At 37.9% G+C, this 20,302-nt stretch overlaps 1 protein-coding gene across 5 annotated transcripts in view; it reads right to left on the bottom strand.

The window, feature by feature from the left end:
• Positions 1-2,338: 2,338 nt before the first annotated feature.
• The window catches only part of PTCH1 (patched 1), a 78,946-nt gene continuing 60,982 nt past the window's right edge, over positions 2,339-20,302 (bottom strand). For all 5 annotated transcript variants that reach the window (XM_019554963.1, XM_019554962.1, XM_019554964.1 and 2 more), the window contains 7 exons: positions 18,996-19,276; positions 17,371-17,508; positions 13,319-13,461; positions 10,451-10,550; positions 9,101-9,352; positions 7,391-7,922; positions 2,339-5,689 (listed from right to left, as the gene is read on the bottom strand). In XM_019554963.1, coding sequence (XP_019410508.1) covers positions 7,392-7,922; positions 9,101-9,352; positions 10,451-10,550; positions 13,319-13,461; positions 17,371-17,508; positions 18,996-19,276 — 1,445 coding nt within the window. In that variant the 3' untranslated portion in view covers positions 2,339-5,689; position 7,391. The remainder of the gene's footprint in view (positions 5,690-7,390; positions 7,923-9,100; positions 9,353-10,450; positions 10,551-13,318; positions 13,462-17,370; positions 17,509-18,995; positions 19,277-20,302) is intronic.

A 20,302-nucleotide genomic window follows, 5' to 3' on the forward strand; every position in this document is an offset into this window, starting at 1 on the left:
ATGAGGAGGTCAGACATACCCTAAATCTGTAGGGAGTAGATTTATATGGCACCATGGTCAGAATGCCAGTACTCTATGCTAATAATCCCCCTAGTAAGGTTGCAGTAGTTATACTGAATAGAAAGAGATTTCCCAACAAAGATTACAGTAGTTTATGCCCTGGTTTGCATTCTGTTATAGACAGAGCCAATGTGAGATGCAGGGGTTTTTGACTTGTGCTTTACACCTAAAAGTAGACTGCATCTTGGCTTCCCTAAATGTGACGGCATCCTTTCTACTTTTTAGTTCTAAGAAAGAGTGCACACATTTACTCTCTTATTTTATTAGCTAAAATTAACTGTGCAAAGTTAAAATGGGGAAGTATTTTTAAGCCTCTTACACGGGGCTCTCCAGTTTCCTGGCATGCATCCTGTTCCAGCAAACAGGTCCACTGTGACTCCAACAATGGCACAGGACTGATTAACTGGATTAAGAAACTAGTAATTGTTCTTATTCCTTGTGGCTGTCATTAGAAGTAATTAAAGCTCAGCAAAGGTAATTTTCAGATATAAACAGCCAATGACTCAGATACTTATTGGAGACGTTAAGTTGCCCAAAATGAAACACCTGTTTATATACATAAATGCTGCTGCAGTTTAGCAGCATGTAGCATTCCTGAAGCTGTTAAATATGTGCATTATGCCAACAAAAATTTGGCCACATGTTTATTTAAGCCCTGAATAAATATGGCTGATCTTTGACAAAAAAGCTGATTAAAGCTTTACCTGGGTTTAATAAGACTGAAAGTAAGAAAATGTGTCATTTATAAGAAATATAAACATGAAGAGTAATTCAAGGTAAATAGCGATGTTTGTTGATATAAAATGGGATTTTAAAAGAAATATTCTATACTCTGACTGGAAGAAACTGTCAACTTACTAATATTTTTCCAGTCTGATGAACTGAATAATTCCCATGAATCGCCATGACAGGGAAGGCCATTCCATTCATCTCCAGCTGAGCAGAATGAATGATTTTATGTCCGTTTTTATGAGTTTTATGCAAACCATTTCTTATATGAATTCTCCTTCTTAATTCCTTCATTAAAGTCCTGTGGACCTCGTTGGACTTACTTATGAATAATGACAACGCATTTAAGTAACTGTTGCGGTTCAGGTTTTTAACCTGTAAAGTAATCCAGGGATCCTGGTTTTCTCAGATAAAAAAATCTGATTTAACACCCCCCAATCCACATTTTTCATGATTAAAAATGAACACCATTTATATATATAAAACATCCAAAATTTTCTGATTTAACCCCCTGCCCCCAAATCCACATTTTTCCATGATTAAAACAAAATGCCCCTCTCTTTCTTTCTCTAGAGTGGCACTTAGTTTTAATCATGGAAAAATGTGGAAGGGGCAGGGGTGTTATTAAATCAGAACATTTTGGATTTTTTTTATCAAAGAAAACCAGGATCCCTGATAATAACCAATGTCAGAGAGCATGTAAATACAAAGCTGTATAAAAGAGAAAACAGATATTGGACACTCAAGAGTTTAATTTGAATTAACAAGGGTCAGAGAATGCCTTTGATTAATAGGACTGGCAAAGATTGTTATAGTGGATTTACACAAGTTTTGTAAATAAGACGTTGTGGAGAGGGGCCTGATGGCTCTGTGGTATATTGATGGACACTCACATGCCATAAACTACACAGGAATCATGTTATAAGTGAATGCTGAGCCAGTCAACATTTATACTGGCTTTCTCAGTACACAAAAATCATCTTCCTCTCCAAAACCAGAGATGGGGGTGGGGCTTGGAAAGTAGGTAATATCAGAGGTCCTGCCAATGCAGTACTGCCACAAGAACCTGCAAACTGTTATAGAATTCGACATGTAGTTCCTTAGTATTCGGGAATTAAATCCCACTGGCCATTCCACAGAGTGGGCAAAATCCACCATCTCACTCCTCTATCAGTTGTCTCTTTCAGGGGACACTAGACAGAATGCAAAAGCTAAATAGAGTTGACTGTATTTCCTCCAAGCAGAAATAACCAGTGTTGGGCATTATTTGACCCCAATTCCAAACCCCAGGTTTTGCAGGTTCCAGATCTGGTGCTGGAGTTGCTTAAACTATAGAGCTCTAAAGTTCAGACATGGGACTCCATCCTTACATTTTGGCTCAGGCCCAAGTCAGGCAATAAAAGTGAAATCTGTTGTGCAAGTACTGCTGCTTCTGACTGTTGCATTAGGTATATTTGCCACTAGTATAATCCATGCTTCTAAGGCGATAGTTACTGTTCTGCCAGGTAGCTTTGCCCTACTTAAAAAAAACATTCTACAAACAACTAAATACGTAACCAATAAGTTATAATATTTTTTATTCATGTTAGAATTTCTATCAGTGTTTGAACATTAATATTTAGAGAGTTTGTACAATTTCCACTCAAGGTTTAAAATGAGAACCACACTAGATCACAAATGGTAACTAAAACACAGTTCAGAATTGCATGAATATTCACACTCTCTTTCTTTCTTAACACTGTTAAACATTTTCTTTTCCACAATGGGGTTTACAAGGAAAAGTGTGCACAGTAATCACATCTCAGCAATGTTCCAAAACATAATGGTATCATCATTACATATAAACTCTTTAAAAATATACTTCTGTCAAAAGACTTGATGACTACTATGTACACTACAAAAATAGATTTTCATATAAATAAATTATATGGCATACTTTTATCTTTGTAACTGTAATGACACAAACCCACTCCTGCCAAAATAGGCAGGCAATGAGACCCAGTTTGAATATTTTTTCCTTTTAACTCCTTACACTAAAAGCTACGACGAGTCCTCAATGTAAATGTTATATACTCTTTCCTATTTAACATTAGTAAGCACTCTATACAAATAAAAATTCCATTAAAAAGTAAAAACATAGCTGTAATAGTGTTTCCAATAGAAATAAAATCCCTGCATTCTGTTTGTTATAAACTGGCATGACAAATACTGTAAGAAAACATTCTTATGATACAAAAATATAAATATCACCCACGATTAAAAAAAAGTTAAAAAAACAAACCAAAAATGTTGCCAGCCACTGAGTTCTCCCTTTGCCAATGTGACTATAGGAGAAGGTCTACATTGTGCAGAAAGCAGCAGACAGCTCACCCACACACAAACATACAGAACAAGGATTTAGGGGAGATAGGACATATTAAGACTCTTCTTTGCTCCCTCTTTCCTGTCATCGACCAAAAAAAAAAAAAAGGTGGGGGTGGGGAGTGACTGACTGATAGACACCAAAGCAGTAGCAGTGGGAAGCCATAGTGACCTCTGACACAGTAACATATACACTTGGCAGTTGAAGGTAGCTTCCAATTAGTATCATACAGTTTTGTTGCAGAGTTTTTATGATCTGAGGTCACTGCGCTGCTAGTGCTAAATTGGGGCCTGTTGTCTTTTTGTCATTAAGAGTTTTCATGTTAGACAGTGAGCTGGACCAGTAGGCAGTTACGACATTAACCCTTAGTGTGCATCTAAACAGTAGCTTATGTACCATTGGAGCAATGCCAGGCTCATCACCTGTTCTCTGAATGTTCACCTTCGAGTTCTGTAAACAAGTGCCTCGTGTCAAAGGATTTTCAAGTGAGCAAAAAAGGCATGACAATTAGTGCATGCTAGTCATGCTCCTTGGCTGGGCTGGGAAGGTCTGTAGGCAAGGACAGGACTTTCAGCCATTGGAGAAGTATGGCTTTGTATCAAACAAGAAATACCTTCCTGGAGTGGCCACTTATATTTCTCAACACAGAGCTTGTGTTTTTTTCTTCCGCTGCATATGTGTTTTAAGCATATATCCTTTTAACCTACTCCTCTGTGCTGAAAAGACAGGAGAGGGGCACAAAAAAAAAAAAAAAAGGTGAGGGAAAAATAATGAAGATGTCTTTTCTAGTATTTTAAATCAGGTTGGCAACCTGTGGCTCACCATGCATGTTTGCGCAAGAACGCACCACCTAGTGGCCACTTCTGTCAACTGCTGCTTCAGCCCGCCATTTCCATCAGCTGCCACCTCTGGTCCAAGGGGGGCCAAGCTGTGTTAATTCAGCCTGCTGTTAGTGAAAGGTTGCTGACCTCTGTTTTAAATTACTGTTCCTTTTAGAAACTAAGCATTGTAGTATTTTTGAGGCCCTTCACCTGCAGCAATGTAACTTAAAAGAAACAGGGCTCTCGGTGTAACTATTTAATTAAAAGTGCCAATGCAGTACAAGTTACCTTGGGGGCGGAAAAAATCACTCCAGGCCTTAGTTGTCATTCATTGTGGTCCTGGATCCAGTAGAAAATCAATTATATTTAAAAAGTGAAAACAGAAGACTTCTAAAAACATTCTCTTTATATTTGATTTTTCTCACTGCATATAAACTTGCTTCCTGCCATGCAAATAAGATGATGAAGGATACTGTTCTGCTCTAAAATATACAGTTATAGTAACACTGTAAGAACACAGCAGTGACTCACCACCTAACTACCAGATTATTTAGTTTCTAATGCTGGTCCATAATCTACAATACGTGTATCGAAATAAGGCATGTTTAATGAATTTCTATATCCACAAGCACCTCTTAATATCCAGCACCTTTGCAGTTAAGAAAAATAGTTATAATGTATTGTACTTACACGGCACCTTTCACTAATAACATAAAAGCATTTCACAAACAGTAATTAAGCCTCACAACACTCCTGGGAGGTAGGTAAGTATTATTATACCCATTTTACTGATGCAGAAACGGAGGCACAGGGAGGTAAAGAAACTTGCCCAAAGTCACATGCCACAAGTGAAGAGATGGGAATAGAAACCAAGAGCCCTGACTCCCTGTCCTCTCTTCTGTTTTATTTTAGCCCTTTGATGATGACAGTTTGGATCTTCCACTGTTAAGCACCAATGTATTTTTCACTAGTGCTTAACAATAGAGACATCTACCCTGCCAGAATCAGTGAGCGTATAAGCCCACTAAGGGTTACCATACAGTAAAAAAAATACAGTACACTGGGAACATATACACACACACATACACACACACACACACACACACACACACACAGAGCAAAACAAAACCTGCACATAACTAACTCTATTTAAGCCACCAAGATTAATGTGCTTTTCTTCATATCTGCTCATTAAAAAATTATCACGCATAGCGTGTTTGAAGTTAACAGTAACATTTCATACTACCACAGGGTTGTGATAAGCAAATTTAAAATATTTTAAAACAGACACGTACCTTTACAAAACATAATCCTATTACATAAGCAATATTTGCATAGAATTATACAAGTAAATTATACAATATTTAAGCAGCAGCAACATATGCTGAAATTTAGAACTAGATTAAGCTTAGTTGTGGCACAGAGATCAATGTACATTAAGTACAGAGCACAAACAAAATTGTCCCCACTCTATTAACAGGAGTTAAACAACTCCAGATTATACTACTTTACATTGTTCTTTTTGTATATTACATCTGTGTACACCTTTTAAATATTTATAGAAATATTTAACAAATAATACAATAGGTTACAGTAACAGTGAACTGTTGTCCTGATGCAGCATGTCCTTTTCCATAACTTCAAGCAGTTCTCTTCAAGCAGTTCTGGAAAGAGGAGGTTTTCCATCTTTGGCCTCTTCTTTGCTTCAGTTATTACCCTTTAGAGATACAGAGAAAGCACAGCCATTCATTTAAAACTCATGAATTACAAACTAACCAAGCCAACCCCAAACATATTAGATGATTCTTCTGGTTAAGGTATAGAACCTGGAGTAAGGAAATGTAAGTTCTTTCTTTGTCTGACCCTGACTTTCTGTTAGGAAATTGTAAGACCAATTTTTTATAAGTTCTACTTATTTTGGGTGCCAAACTTGAAACACTCCTCTACAATTCCAATTGAAGTCAGCAAAAAGTGTGGGGGAATGATGACCTCAAAATGGGCATTCACAACAATAATACTCAATTTAGTACCCACCTTTGAACATTTGGGCCTGAGATTCTCTACCTCAGTATTGTCCTTCCTCTGAATAATATTACTTGCCATTTTCCCTGGGGTTCAGTAAGCATAAATCCATTCAGGACTACTGAGCACTGAGATCCTTGCAGAGAAGTTTTAGTATAGCAAAGTGGTTTTTTAAATAATTTTCTTCAAAAATTTCCACAATATTTTTTGTTGTTTTTTCTTAGTTTGGTTTTTCCTCAGTAAGAGCAAAGGAAAAAAATAGTCCATAGTTTCTTCTGGTAGCAGGGTACTATTTTCTCGTTATTTTTACCTTTTTGTTTATTTTCCCTACTAGCAGAAAAGAAACAAAATGTCTTTATAACCACAAAAATTACATTCTGGTTATAGAGGCATTTTCTTTTCTTCTACTAGGGGAGAATAAGTAAAAATAATGAGAAAGTGATACTCCACTACTAAAAGGATCCAGAGTCTATTTTGTTTTTGTTATTGTAAAAAACAAACAAAAAGATCATGAGAATTTCTGACAAAAACAGAATCAATGTTTTCTAAATATATGGTGAAATATATGGACTTCTATTGACCACTTCTAATTTTTATTTTCCTTTTATCTCGTCAGAGACAGATACTGATCCAGTTTTAAGTTGCACAAATTATTTGGAAGATAAAACAGAGTATCATCTCCTCTATGAAAGCTATTCTGTGAAAGAATTTACTTTTATTTCACAATAATTTCTGACAAACCTTTGATACCCCTTTTATAATGACAGTCCACCCCTAAATGGGATTTTGATTAGTTTGCCATATAGGAAGCCACTGGTCATCTTCAAGTGCACAGAGCTCTGTCTCCTGGACAATGCCTATTTGCTGCTGGGTAAATGTAAACTTCATATTCCTCGGCATGCCTCTGACAGAGGTCTTGAGGCAGCAGGTTGTTTTAACCCTTGTTAAATCTGTATAGTCCTTTGTCTGCATCATATACATTAATTTCTTTTGAATGTGAGTAGCTAGTGGCTTTAGGCCTTTCCTGCAACTATTGTGTATAAGATTTTTAGGGGGCTGCCTAGTTTAATGATCAGAGCACAGGACAAGGGAGCTTTGGAAACCTTGAATTATGGCTCAACTCCCTGGCCTTGAACACTACATAGTGTGATGTGTGACAGTTTTAGTGTCCCTATCTGGAAAAATGTGATGATAATTATTTACTTACTTACCTCAGAAGGGTATTTATTTGCTTAATGAAAGTAAAAGGTTATGTATTATTGTTTTACCTGAGCTAATTTCTTAAAGCAAAACTTTACATGGGCTGGACAGTCTGGATTACAGCTGCCCAGAAATGAAGCATCTGGGAGGAAAGGTTACTTCTTATCTTTTCTGCAAATGAAGACACAAGACATACCTTAATCTGAGCCGTTGCCATGTGTCCTTTCTTCACATTCAACGTCTTGCAATTCTATGACTTCTACTTTAGAGTTTCTCCTCTCACACCGTACATTAAAAGGCACGTGGGGGTCCTCAAATGGTCCATGGTCGGTTTCCTGGTATCCCTCATAGGATGGAAAGCCTCCTCCACGAGAGTTATGGCTGTGCACAGCAGGGTGTACAGCAACAGTAACTGAAGCTGAGGCAGTCACAGTAGTGATAGGCTGGCAGTATGCTGGCACTGAAGCACCCATGGCAGTAAATGCTGGGTTTCTAATGTTATGAGAACGAGCCCTGTGGCCCAAGCGGTCTTTATTGTAAGGTCCAGAATGCCCTTCAGTAGAAATTTCAAAAGCATCCCTGCGTGGCCTGTATGGGGGTGGTCGCAGTCCTTCCACTGATTCTCTTTTGGGTTGTCTGTTTTGATGCCACGTCTGCTGGGACCCAGCTTCTGGGTTAGTTTGTAATCTTGGATTTGACTGATGATGCTTGTTCTCTGGCTGAACCACCTAGAAATGAGAGATATGGTTACGCCTGTGACAAAAAGCAAGTGCAACATCTGCTTCAGAAATATTTCCCTGGTTAAGCATGTAAGTGTACCGTTCTATATCTAACCCTAAAAGCATAGTTTTCCAGAGGCTTAGCTTTGCCCAGAGAGGTCTCTTCTGAAGTTGTTATAAGATCCAACTTACAACTTCACAGATAAATGCAGGATTAGAACTGAAAACACTAGATACACCTCCCACATGCCGCTTTTGTCTTTTCAAACGCCTGGACAGCTAGCACTATGTCTTAAGTGGTTCAATAATCAAAATTGTTGAGCTTTGGAAAAGGCTCTGTTCCAGCCAGAGTACAAATGCAGGATGTTTGTTAGTGGGATGGTTTGTATAGATGGCAGGAATCTGGTTTCTAGATCTCTGTAAAAAGCGTGAAGCACAGCGGCCACATCAGTCAATAAACCGTGACCAACTTCAAATGTGGCTCTGCTTGTACCTATTTTTAGGCCTCTGCTGAACAAAAACAGATCCGCATTGCAGCTCAGCATGCAGCATCATGGGGGGCAGGAGGGGAGTTTTTTCTTTTCTTTAAAACGAAAGTTATGCTGCTGGCCCACTGGCATAGGGCTCTGGCAGAGTGGGGACACACAGCAGATCCACCCATTGGAACAAACCCCGAAACATCCTTTTTCTGATCTACACAAGGCTTCCTCCTGCCCTTCTGAAATGTATTGCTAGAGGAGAGGTACAGCCTTATGGTGACCCACATGGCTCTTGATGGAGAAAATTGTAAGCTGTACCATTTTCAGAGTCCTTTTGTACAAAGGCATCTAGAATAGTCATCAAGGGGCTGGCCTGCCCTGCTCTTTGGGATGGATCCAGCAAGCTGCAATGGCAGCTGCACTTGCATGTGTGCTGTGCTTTAGGCCCACCATTTTATCCCTATTTCTTCCTAAGTAAAAGGGTGGAAAAAATCAGAGTACCCCCTACTTCTAGATTACAGTTTGAAGTTTGGGGCACTTGCAGCAGGGAGTGAAAGTTGGGGGGGGGTTGCGAGGAAATCAGTCAGAAATCAATCAGGAAAAAAAATCAAAACAACAAAACCCCCTAAATTCCCACATACAAAGAAAGACCCCTTCTTCAAAAATTGTCTTCTCTTCTCCTTCAGGCTATGTCTATGGATAACTTACCGTGGATCTGGCAAAGACAGGATTCTCAGTTGCTTCCACTCTTACTTGATGGATTGGTGCACCAGAGCCCTGAGTAGGCTCATACTGATGGAGCTCCTCACTCAGTCCTGACATGGTGGTTTGAGAACTGTACTCAGAATCAGAAGAATCTGATCCATTATTTTGTCCAGGTGGCAGTGCAAACCTTACAATGCTAGGGGGTGGCTCAGGAGATGGTGTAGGTAATCTGTTCCGTCCATTGGTTGGAGAAACCTAGTAATGACAGTTAAAAACCCTTATAATCACTAGTCTTCAAGAAAAATATCCTTCCACCAACTTTGTATGGCACTAAAATCCTGAAGATATTGATTTGTTAAACATTTACTCTGCTCAGCATGGTACCAAACAGAGAAATAGTCTTTCTCTGTGGAAATGTTTGTGAATTTCACATGTCTCTGTATGTATGTGTGCCTTTTTTCTGGTACGACCTATTAAAAGAATGATTCTGTAGTTGTGTAAAATATGTCTGTATAATATAAATACTTATGAACCTGTCTACATAGACAGAAAGAATTCAATGCAAATACACACATGGAAAATCACACAACCACAGAACAATTCTCTTTTCATAACACCACCCAAAAGAAGCCAGTGATCATGCCATGCAGGAATAATTATGTTGTACTCAGTGAATAATCAAGCATAAATCTGAAGCTATGACAGTCCTATAGCTGGACTTCCACTGTATACTGTAAGACTGTTCATACAAATGGATCAACCACATGGATCACTTCGCCAGCCCAAAACTTCAAGGAAGTCAATCAGGTACTATGGGGGTGTACTGGTGCATAAGGAAGGGCTCTTCTGCCAACTACTGGTCTAAAGATGTGGTTATCAAGGTGTGGTCTGTGGACCACCAGTGGTGTGTGGGGCCCTTCCTGGTGGTCTACTGAGTTAAATATTTTGAGGAAAGCAATTGAGGGACCAGGGTGTTAGAAGGTGGGTCTACAGAATGAACAATCTTTTACAAAATGTCCTGCAAAGGTTAGGGAACTCCCTGCTCTTGTGGCATAGATGACACATTAAATTCCACTTTAAAAACCTAACTAAAGCCAGCATTTTTATCTGAACCATTGCCTATCACCTCCAAATGATTCATTATTAAAATATATATCATGATTACTGAAACTTCCTAATTTGATATTCTTACATTCTTAAAAGAAAAGCGCATTGAATAGCATGTTCTTAAAAGCAAGAAACTTAAAATGAGATTTAAAAAAATCAGAACGGTTAAGAAACTAATAGGTATCTAGGATTTTTTTTTTAAAAGAGATGCTAATTTCTTCATCTCAGAGAGCTTTATTTACTGACCTCAGGATATGGTCCAAAGAGGGAAAGTAGAACTGGAAGCAGCACCAATCCATTTAGAACTCCCAGAATTGTTAGGATTGCCAAAACAGCAAAGAAATACCTGGAATATTGTTGAAGGCCGAAAGAGAAAGATACCAGTGTAGTGAGAAACACAGAAGAGTACATTCCACTTCTCAAAATATTGCATTAATTTTATTTTAAAAATAAACACACACAAAAATCACAAACTAAAAATATTGGACAAAACCAGTATGACTTCTTTTTTTTTTACCTTTTGTGTTAGAGAAGCTACATTCCACAACCCAAAGTGTTAGTTGATAAAGGAAAGAAAAAAAATTATGTTTGTTAATTTACCAAAATCTTGTGGCATGTAATGTTATTTATGAATGTGTTACACAAACACAAAAATATGGAATGTGAACTGAATGGCTGAACGGATTGAAAGCACAAATACAATGAAAAGGGGCCCCCATTAGTGAAAACCCAGCAGTAGCAAACAAATGAAGTGAAGGGTGTAGAATTTAAACAATTTAGCCTAGAAGGAAAAGAAGCCCACTTCTCCCAGCGGCTAATCCACTGTGAAATGCTTCTGCATCTTACAGCGGAATCTCTAATTAAATCTCTAGTGTATCAGGTAAGGCTTTCCCTCGCTGTTCATTAATCACAACTTTCCGCCTAGAATTCTGTGAGTTCCAGTTTTACCAAATAGCTCAAATTGCAACCTTTTTAGAACACAGGAACCAGCTTTCTGCAAAGAAAATGCTGGCCATTCTATAGTAAGCTTCAGCATTGTACTGAGTAAGAGCACTCCACAATGGCAGAGCTGCATTGCAGGCTAATCTTTTGTTGAACAATTTAGCATCTCTGAATACTCTTGTTTTGCGTCAGCCAATTCAAACATAAAGGCTGAAGTACTATGGAAGAAGAGGAAAGTGCACAAGTGGTTGTCCTTTCCCACCATTGAGGGCTAAGGTCTGGGATCCTTCATGAATACCAAGGTAAACCTGTCAGTAAAAGGAAAGCCTTACTAGTTGGTATTCAGCACAGCTGGAGCTCAGACTAAACTTAAGGCTGCGTTGTAACTAATGATTTCAAGTGCTCAGTTTTGGGCAATTTTTTTGGAGGCAAAGGGAGCAGAAGAAGTAGTAGGGGCAAGTTTCCTACTAATGGGCTCTGCAGATCACACTGTTTTACTGGCAACAAATTTTACTGCCTCTCTAAGTTTCCACATCTGATCAAATATATCAGATTGCTGCAGAACTACAAATATCCTGCTATTGTAAACATTTTAGGATTTCTGATCTACATTTGCAAAAATCAACGAACGGATCTCCTACACTAATGTAAACTACCAGAACTTTATACTGGAACATATATCAACAACAGGCATTAAAAAACATTTGCATCTCATCCATCTAACACTAGAATAAACAGGCTGATTATAGTTCTGACCACTTAGCATATACAATGTCTGTTAATTTACTTAATCTTCCTAGATATTGGTGGGCTAATCTATCCCTTTCCGGAAGCTTGGTGTCTTCTTCACCTCCTTTGCAACAATGCTTGAGCCTTGTTCATTTATTCAACATCTTGGAAAAGTAAGGGGAACTAAAGTCAGATTATGCTAGAAAAGTGAGCAGACAGAGTTGAAACAAAGGAATTTAAGAGCTTGAAAGGGTGATTTTTTTTTTTATTCAGCAAGTATCAATCCCAATTTGGAATCAAATAGGCAGTCCTTTGCTATATCAAAAAATGTGCTTGCAACAATCTAATGTGTGTAGTATGAAAGATTACTGTAGCAAAACACATGCTATGAATTTCAATTTGATCCTGCTCCGCACTTTCCAGGATTGGATCCTAACTGAATTGTTCTGTCTCATTTCCTAATCACCAACAAAAAATATACAGACATTTAAGAAGTTCCACAGATCAAGACTTCTGTGATGTATATAATTATTTGTTACTTAAACAGATGTAAACTAAATCAAGAGCTCAGTGAAGAGCCCAGTCATCTGCCAGACCATTCATATTTGGTCCAGCCCTCAGTCCAGCTTCTGGTTTTTTGCCATAATCTGCCACAAAGAACCAGTGTTATTTCTAAGATTAGCCATTTTGCAGAGCTCCACAGGTTGTTTGGAGTAGAATAGGATCCGTTTCATTGCACTTCTCAAATTCCCTTCAAAAGAAAAACTTGCTCCTTTCTCCTACTTGACAAATTCACATTCTTAATTAAATCCACAAGAAACAGCTTGCCTGTACCTCTAAACAGAAGGGCCTTCAGGGTTTGCTTCACCACATTTTCATATGAAGTTCTATGTTCATACTTATGATTCCCTTGTTCCTAAAGAGAACTTTAATTCCCACCCCCCACTGGGTCAGTTAAAAAATTGTTGTAAACTTCAGATAGTGGTAACAGAGAGTGAAGGGGACAGGGGGAGAGTGTCAGTTTCAGGATGTTTAGAGTTCTTTCTATCCTTTCTATGCAAAATGTTGCACATATCAAAAAGTCTGGAAGACTCTTAGGTTACAGGTCAAATTCAGCTAACTGCTAGACAATACTAGCTGTTTGGAACTAACTTTATTTTAGAACTAAGCAAACTTGGCCATAGAGGACCTTTTTCTTTTTTCAGTTTATGCTGGGAGTCAGATTTTCCTGGAACAGAATTCAGCACTAGCAATGGAAACACTATTGCAACTACTACATAACAAGGAGTTAATACAGCAGAGAGAAAGCAGGACCATGATGTAAGCATGCTTGACACATCATGCATAGAAGTAAAAAAACCAGCAGATAAATCTGTTTGACCAAATATGGAGCATATTCTTTTTATTTAGAACAGAAAAGCAATACACAAACATATGCTTTACCTGACAATAAAATCAAACTCAGATCCTGCAAGCATTAACACTCCAAGCAGAGTAGACACTGCTCCATCCAGCACTGGTGCAAACATATGTTCCAATGCAAGGACAGCCCTGCGGTTCTTGTCTCCTATGGCAGTTAAAAATGCCTGTAAAATAATAAAGTCCATGCCATCAGATCTTTATGTACAGCCTTTTAAAATTCTCAGCCTCTCTCAAAACATGCATATTTTCCCATGTCAATTACTCCAAATTACAGTTTATTGAAATATCTTTTAGCTGGTTAGAGTTCAAGACAAGGTCTCATCCTGCAGCCATTGTATACAGCTGCTACTGAAGTCAGGGGAGTAGGGCAAGAGGATTGATTGCAGGGTCAGGGCTACAGCAATAATTTTCTCAAATGAGCCTCTGCCTACCTCATGAGGCATTTCATTTGCTGCTATTTTTGCTTGTTCCTGCCTACAACAGTCTTGTCTCATTTTGAAAGCACTTCAGGTGTAAAAATGTGACTACTCTTGCAGGTCCTACTTAGGCCAAATACTCATTAATGTTAGGCAAGTTTTGCTGAATTAAGAACTGTACGACTAGAAGCAGTGTTTGTGAACTTGGATCTGATCAAAATTCTACAGTCTCTAGTGACATGAATAATCACACTGAGCAGAGCATTGTCATCATGGCTCATATCTTTCTGTCACTCTTTAAGCATCCATTGATGCCTGTGTAGGTCTCCTTATGGGCACAGGACCCAGATTAGAGGCTCTTTATGCTCAAAGTATGTCATATTGGATAAGGGGAGCTGAATATGAGCCAATGCATTAAATGAAACTACTAATATAAATAAGTACAGCAGGATTGTGCTGTTACATTTGTGGTCCCTTCTAGATAAGCATTTACAATTTGCAATTTTTACTACTTCAAAACCAGCAGCCAGATATCTAGAAACATTTTCAAGGTTTTATACTACTTCCCATTGTGTTTTCTTTGAGCATGAATATAAATTTACATAGCACCCATACCACCACCGCTGAATATACAACTCAAAACATACAGCGTTGTCTGTTATTCAAGGCAAGTAACCCAAGAAAAAATGGCATATGCAAGATCAGTATATCTTATACATACTCACCTAAGGATAAGTAATGGCTTTCTTATTATTATGGGTCAAGCAAAAGAGGATGTAAAAGGGTTGTAGAATCAGATCCATAAACATACAAACAAAATATGCATGTGTGTGTATTTTTAAGGAAGTATTCAATAGATGAAATGTTGGTTATTTGTATGTATTAAAAAAATGCGGTCACAACTCAAGTGGCAGTGAAAAGTTGAACCACGACTGGATTGTGAATTTGTTTTTAAAAAGTGCAATTAAGGCCCATATCAACACTATGTATACCGCATACTTTGTTTATACAATGCTGGTTTAAGGAGATTTAGATTCCATAGGTTTTATAAATACATTAGACGGCAGTGGTGCTATGGTTTAAGATCTAGTAAGTATTTTCACTGTAAAACCCATTTTTGGAAGGTTTTGATTCTAATGTCAATGTGAAAAAAATGTGGATTTAAAATTTGCCAGAGACTGAAACTTAAATCGTATGTAATTTTATTAATTTATGTAAAAATCTGACGTGAATTAGTTTGGTCTTTTCAGTTAGTTTTCATTCCACAGTCAAATGTTTTCTAGTCATATACTCTCATTTTTTTGGTTTTAAATCTTTATTACTAACAACAGTTTTTGGCTGTTTGGAGGTCCCTGAAATGCCCATCGTCCCTGCCCCAAGCCTCAGTAAGCTAGGTTTATCTCAAAAAGTCTGGCCACTGTCGGACTTGTCAGCCCTGTATCCTTTGAGGCCTACTGTCCCTGTACCCTTTGAGAATTTCTTAAACTTAATTAAAACTCAGGTTTCCCCCACAGCTCCAATGTGCAACTCACCTGCAGCAGCTCTCCAATGTTTCCAATGTTCAAACCTCTCTTTTCAGTCTCATCACCCAATGATGCTCTCAACACCCCAGCCCTCTAATCTCAGTTCTGCTCTCTATTCTTAGACTCCATCTAATCCAGTGGTTCTCAACTATTTTTGTACTATGACCCATTTGTAAACATCAGTGGCCAGTCCCTACCCAATGCCCCTCACTCCTGACCCACTGCTCCCCCACCGCCAGGTCCCAGACCCACAGTGTGTGGGGCAGGGAGTGGGGGTGTGGGGTATGGGAAGCCCCAAGCAGCCCCTTGCAGGCTGGAACGCTGCCAACCTGCAAGGGAAAAGCCACAGTTTTCCATGTTTTTCCCCTTTAAAGGAGAATCCATTTTTAAAAGTTTGTTGATCAATTTCTAAAGTTTGTTTGTGACCCTTTCATATATTCTTGTGACCCACTTTTGGGTCATGACCCATGGGCTGAGAAACACTGATCTAGTCCATACCCACTTCCTCTCTCTGTTTGTTACTGCCTTTGGTCTCTCCTGTCATCCTTGTGGCATACTGTAGTTCTTGAGCCTTTTGATATTTTGTATTAAATGTTGTACATTTGTTAGAAGATATTAGGGACCTTGCTGTGGCTTGTGATATCTGGGTAGAGATGGAGTGGATGTTCCTGTGGACTCTTCTGGATTAAAGGTTACTCACAAGGCTGCCTCAAATGGCAGGGGACTAGACTCAATAACCTCTAGTTTTGTGTTCTCCTTTCATTCTTTGATACTACTGGACTTTAGTGATACTACTGAAAAGTAGAAAATAGTAACAGACAGGGCATGGTCCTTCCCAAAGCAGTGCAACTGGCTTGTCCAGAGTCATCCGATCTTAAAGTCTCTCTAATATGGCCCCACTCCATATGGACAAAAAATATTAAAATCTTCTCCTGATAAATGTTTGAGAATGATCCTGGATTGGGAGTGTGAAGAACCGTCTCTTTATCAGATACTAGGAAGCATTAAGGAACACACACTCATTTTACACTCTGCCCAAGGAAAAGAAATAATTTCATGTGCCTTTTCAGGAATTGCAGTTTGCAAACAAACTGTTTACTTTATCAAAGTTAGAAGTGGTAGGAAATAGGGTATAGAATGGGGGCCCAGATAGACCCTTGAGCATGATATGACAAATGTCACCTAAAAGCCCAAGATTTTCAAACTGGGATATTGAAAACTACAGATTTTCCTCCATAGTTTGCCACTTAAATAAATGGTCTGCTGAGGTCCTAGAGCTTTCATTAGCTTATCTCAGAGCTGCAGTTGATCAGCACTTTGGAATAAGTCACTAATGTAAGTGCTTAAATGTAAATTAAGGTATCTAAACTTTGACATCTAAGTTTGAAAATGCTGGTGATTGTCTCTTGATTTTTTTGCATTGCTTTTCAGTTATCAGGAGAACTGTAGGATTGGGTCCATTACATTAATCATCAATCAATATGTTTTGAAAGAAATATGCCAACAGGGAGAGATTTTCAAAGCCAGAATCCAATTCCCATTATAAATCTATGGGAACAAGATACCCAACTGCCACTTACATGGCTGAAAATCTTTTCCAGCAGCCTAGCTGACACAACAGGCAGCATCTAGATATAACAGGGCACAAACTGTGTACTGTTATAAGATCTTCAGCATTACTTAGGGACAACAACAGAGGCCTAAGACAGAGTGGTAGTATCTGAGCTGACACACGAGACCCTAACAGCTCTGCTTAGCCACAATTTTCATATGGCTCACAGAAATACCTACCACATACTTTAGTGTTACTTTAATCTGAGATTTGTAATGTAATAGTCAAACACTTAATAAGGCACTGTTGACTTGAAATGAAATAATACCTCTTATTTAATGCATCACTGACTTCATAGATGCTAATTATTATATCAAATCAGTTGGAGTTTATCAGGACAATTTGACTTGCACACTAACCCTTGTGCAATGTTCAAGCTTGTTTCTTTTTCTTCTTAAAAATCAGACCACTTATTTATACCTCTGAATGCTTTTTTTTTTCAGAGCAAAATTTTAAAGATGTATTTTTAAAAATTGTGAACAGAATATTTAGTACGTGTGCTTTAAAAAGTGTTGTACTTACCAAAGCAACGTGAACCGTGAATTCCACACCTATGCCAACAGAGGCAATCAGGATAACTACAGGCACTGCACTCAGCTTTATTCCAATGAGACCCATCATGCCAAACAGTTCCACTGTCATCAGAGCCAGCACCACCACCTACATGATTTCAAATGTCCGTTAGTAACATCTTGTACTCTAGAGAAATGAGGATGATTCAAAACAGTACAGGGATATAAAATACATCCCTTATGGCAGTCCTCCTCACACCCTCAAAGGCAAGCTGTTTTGTTTTATCTCATTTAATTCAATGACTCTCAAGAGTCAGTTTAAATTATTCCCCCAGGAGCCAATGGATAGAGCAAACATCGATGTTCTATTGGTTACAACTGTCCATGCAATCTCAAACACAATTTATTCTTCTTCTCTGTCTGCACCCTTCAGAATATAATGTTTCTGCTTTCATTTTGCTAAACATAAAATAAATGAACTTTGATGCAACACTTTTTGTACAACTTATGGAGTAAGTGAAGATGACTCTAGAGTAAGTTTAAAGTCCGGAAGAAAGTGAATGCTGTAATCAGCTGATGAGTTTCAGGTTACAGAGGGCCTCTTAGCTTTAAAGAAATGTGGAGGGATTGGGATGGACAAAGCAAACAGTTAAATCTAAAAGAAAGCTTTTATTTTTCTTTCATCTACCTTGTAAAAAAAATGATAGGTGGAATCTGTGGAATAAGTTAAAAAGTTTCTGGAGTCAAGAGAAAAAAATACATATGCTTTTAAAAGGGATCGAGGACTAAAGCCCCCTTCTTCAAGAAAAATGTAGGAACTACAATAAATGATTTTATAAGCTAATGAATCATGAATGATAACATAAATTGCTTAAGTGCTGTGAAAAATATTCTAGACTAAACATTTACCTTTTAACATACCTGGAGTACAAATATACATTACAAAAACTAGTAACTGCTCTGTGCTTTTCTACCTCTGGCATTTTATAAGCTATACAATAGTTTATGGAATTTAAACACAGGAACATCATCCTTCAATTTAACATGAATGTTTACTCCAAGGCTAACAGTGCCTTGCAGAATACATGAAGGAGTATTTTATACAATTAATATTTTACTGTTCTTTCTCTTGGATAGAAAAATTACACTCCTTGCTCAGTGCATGTTGATGTACAACTGTTCTCCTAACATCCTAACTACTCGTATCTTTCTAAGGGTCATATCAGTACAAGAATTTATTGTTTATGGGCAAGCTACAATCACTGAAATGGTCACAAAAATATTTTTGTTTGTTAAATTAAAAAGAAAAAAGAAAAATTTGTAATAGCTACTTAGTGTTCCTATTTCTCTTTGTAGTTTATTTCTCATCTTGCTGGGTATCTGAGCAAGGGCAAAAGTTTAGATAACTTTATAAGAAAACTTTAAAGCTACAAGAGCATGGCCCAAAGATTAAGGTTATTAAGGGTTACAACTTTTGCCATGAACCCTGCCCCCTCAACTTGAATAAATATATCATGAATGATGCAATATACATACTCCACCAGAGGCCCAGACATAAACAAAACCTTTCCGACTACAGCAAGAGCTATGCTGAAAGGAATTTGACTTCAACAAAGACCCTTATAATAAACTTACAATGATCCCAGCTGTCCAGGGGTTTAGGAGGAAGAGGGCACACACCAGAAATGTGCAAGCCAAAACCACACTAATGGACAAGAGAAGCCAGTGGCGAAGCCCAATGTACTGTTCCCAAAAAAGAAATGGGTATCCGTTTGGGTAGCTGGAGATCCCCAGGCTGGTATAGTTATTACAGATAGCTCTCACTTTCTCAATAGCTTCCACAAAGTCAGAAGTTTCACGCAATCCATTGAGGTAGAAAGGAAACTGAGAATATTCAATGGGCTCAGCTGCTGGAACTAGGACAAAAATAATAATGTTTCAATGCAGATTTTGTAAGAAGAAAAATTTGAAAGAAGTAAACACGATGAAAGCACTTTGTTCTCTACAGCAAAATCTAAAATAAGTTAAATTTGAGGCAAGTTTAAACCCAGAAGCTTTGTGACAAGTGGATGTTCTTAAAAACCATCATAGCATAGGAGCAGGACATGTTTTACCATGCAACCTAATAGAATGATTGTGTGTATCAAGATCAGCTTGATATTATTTACAAGCAAATGCATATGTATTTCTATAACACATCACTGAAATGCATTATATACAGTTTTCTGTATATAATGCAAAACGAATAAAAGAGCAGCCTTCCCAAAAAGTTCCCCCATATCTTAAACATTTTGTTTAAAGCAAAATAGTTTGGAGTAAAACTCCATACTCTAGTTGTTATGCTGGTGTAGGTCTATGAAAATCAAGTATTCTCTTTTAGATTAGTGGAGCGGCATGATCAAACTACAATGTAGTAGTGAATGAGGCCTGCTAGTTTTTAGTATTTCAGTTGAACAGTCTGAAAGTCAGTCGGGAAATGTATTTGTTACATTATCCACGAAGAAAGGTAAAAACATACAAGTACTGGTTTACTGAGGAAATACATAACTTTTTATCCTTTAATAATCTGACAAACTTAGATTTTCCGTGCTTTTTTTTTAATGCAATGCTAAGACTACTGTAATACCAAAAAAAAAAAAGAAGAAAGAAAAAAAGGCTTCCACAACAAGCATTTTGTTATTGCTGCTGTGTGTTCCAGACCCTGCAGGGTCATTCAATTGACTTGCTAAACATGATTTGCCTTATTATAATCTCAACTATAAATTTTCATTAAGACAAGACTTGGCTGGCTGCCACAGAGCTCTAGGGTTCAGATATGGTGAAGCACAACTAGCTTGTTATCCAATCACATTTCCAAGAGAACCAAACTCTCCTTTCACCTCTATCCCTCATTACCCAACTAGAGATCTACCAAATAAATCCAATGTAAAAGCAAAGCAGAA

Source organism: Crocodylus porosus, unplaced genomic scaffold (assembly GCF_001723895.1).
Source record: "Crocodylus porosus isolate Cpor-Errol unplaced genomic scaffold, CroPor_comp1, whole genome shotgun sequence".
NCBI classification, from domain to species: Eukaryota; Metazoa; Chordata; order Crocodylia; family Crocodylidae; genus Crocodylus; species Crocodylus porosus.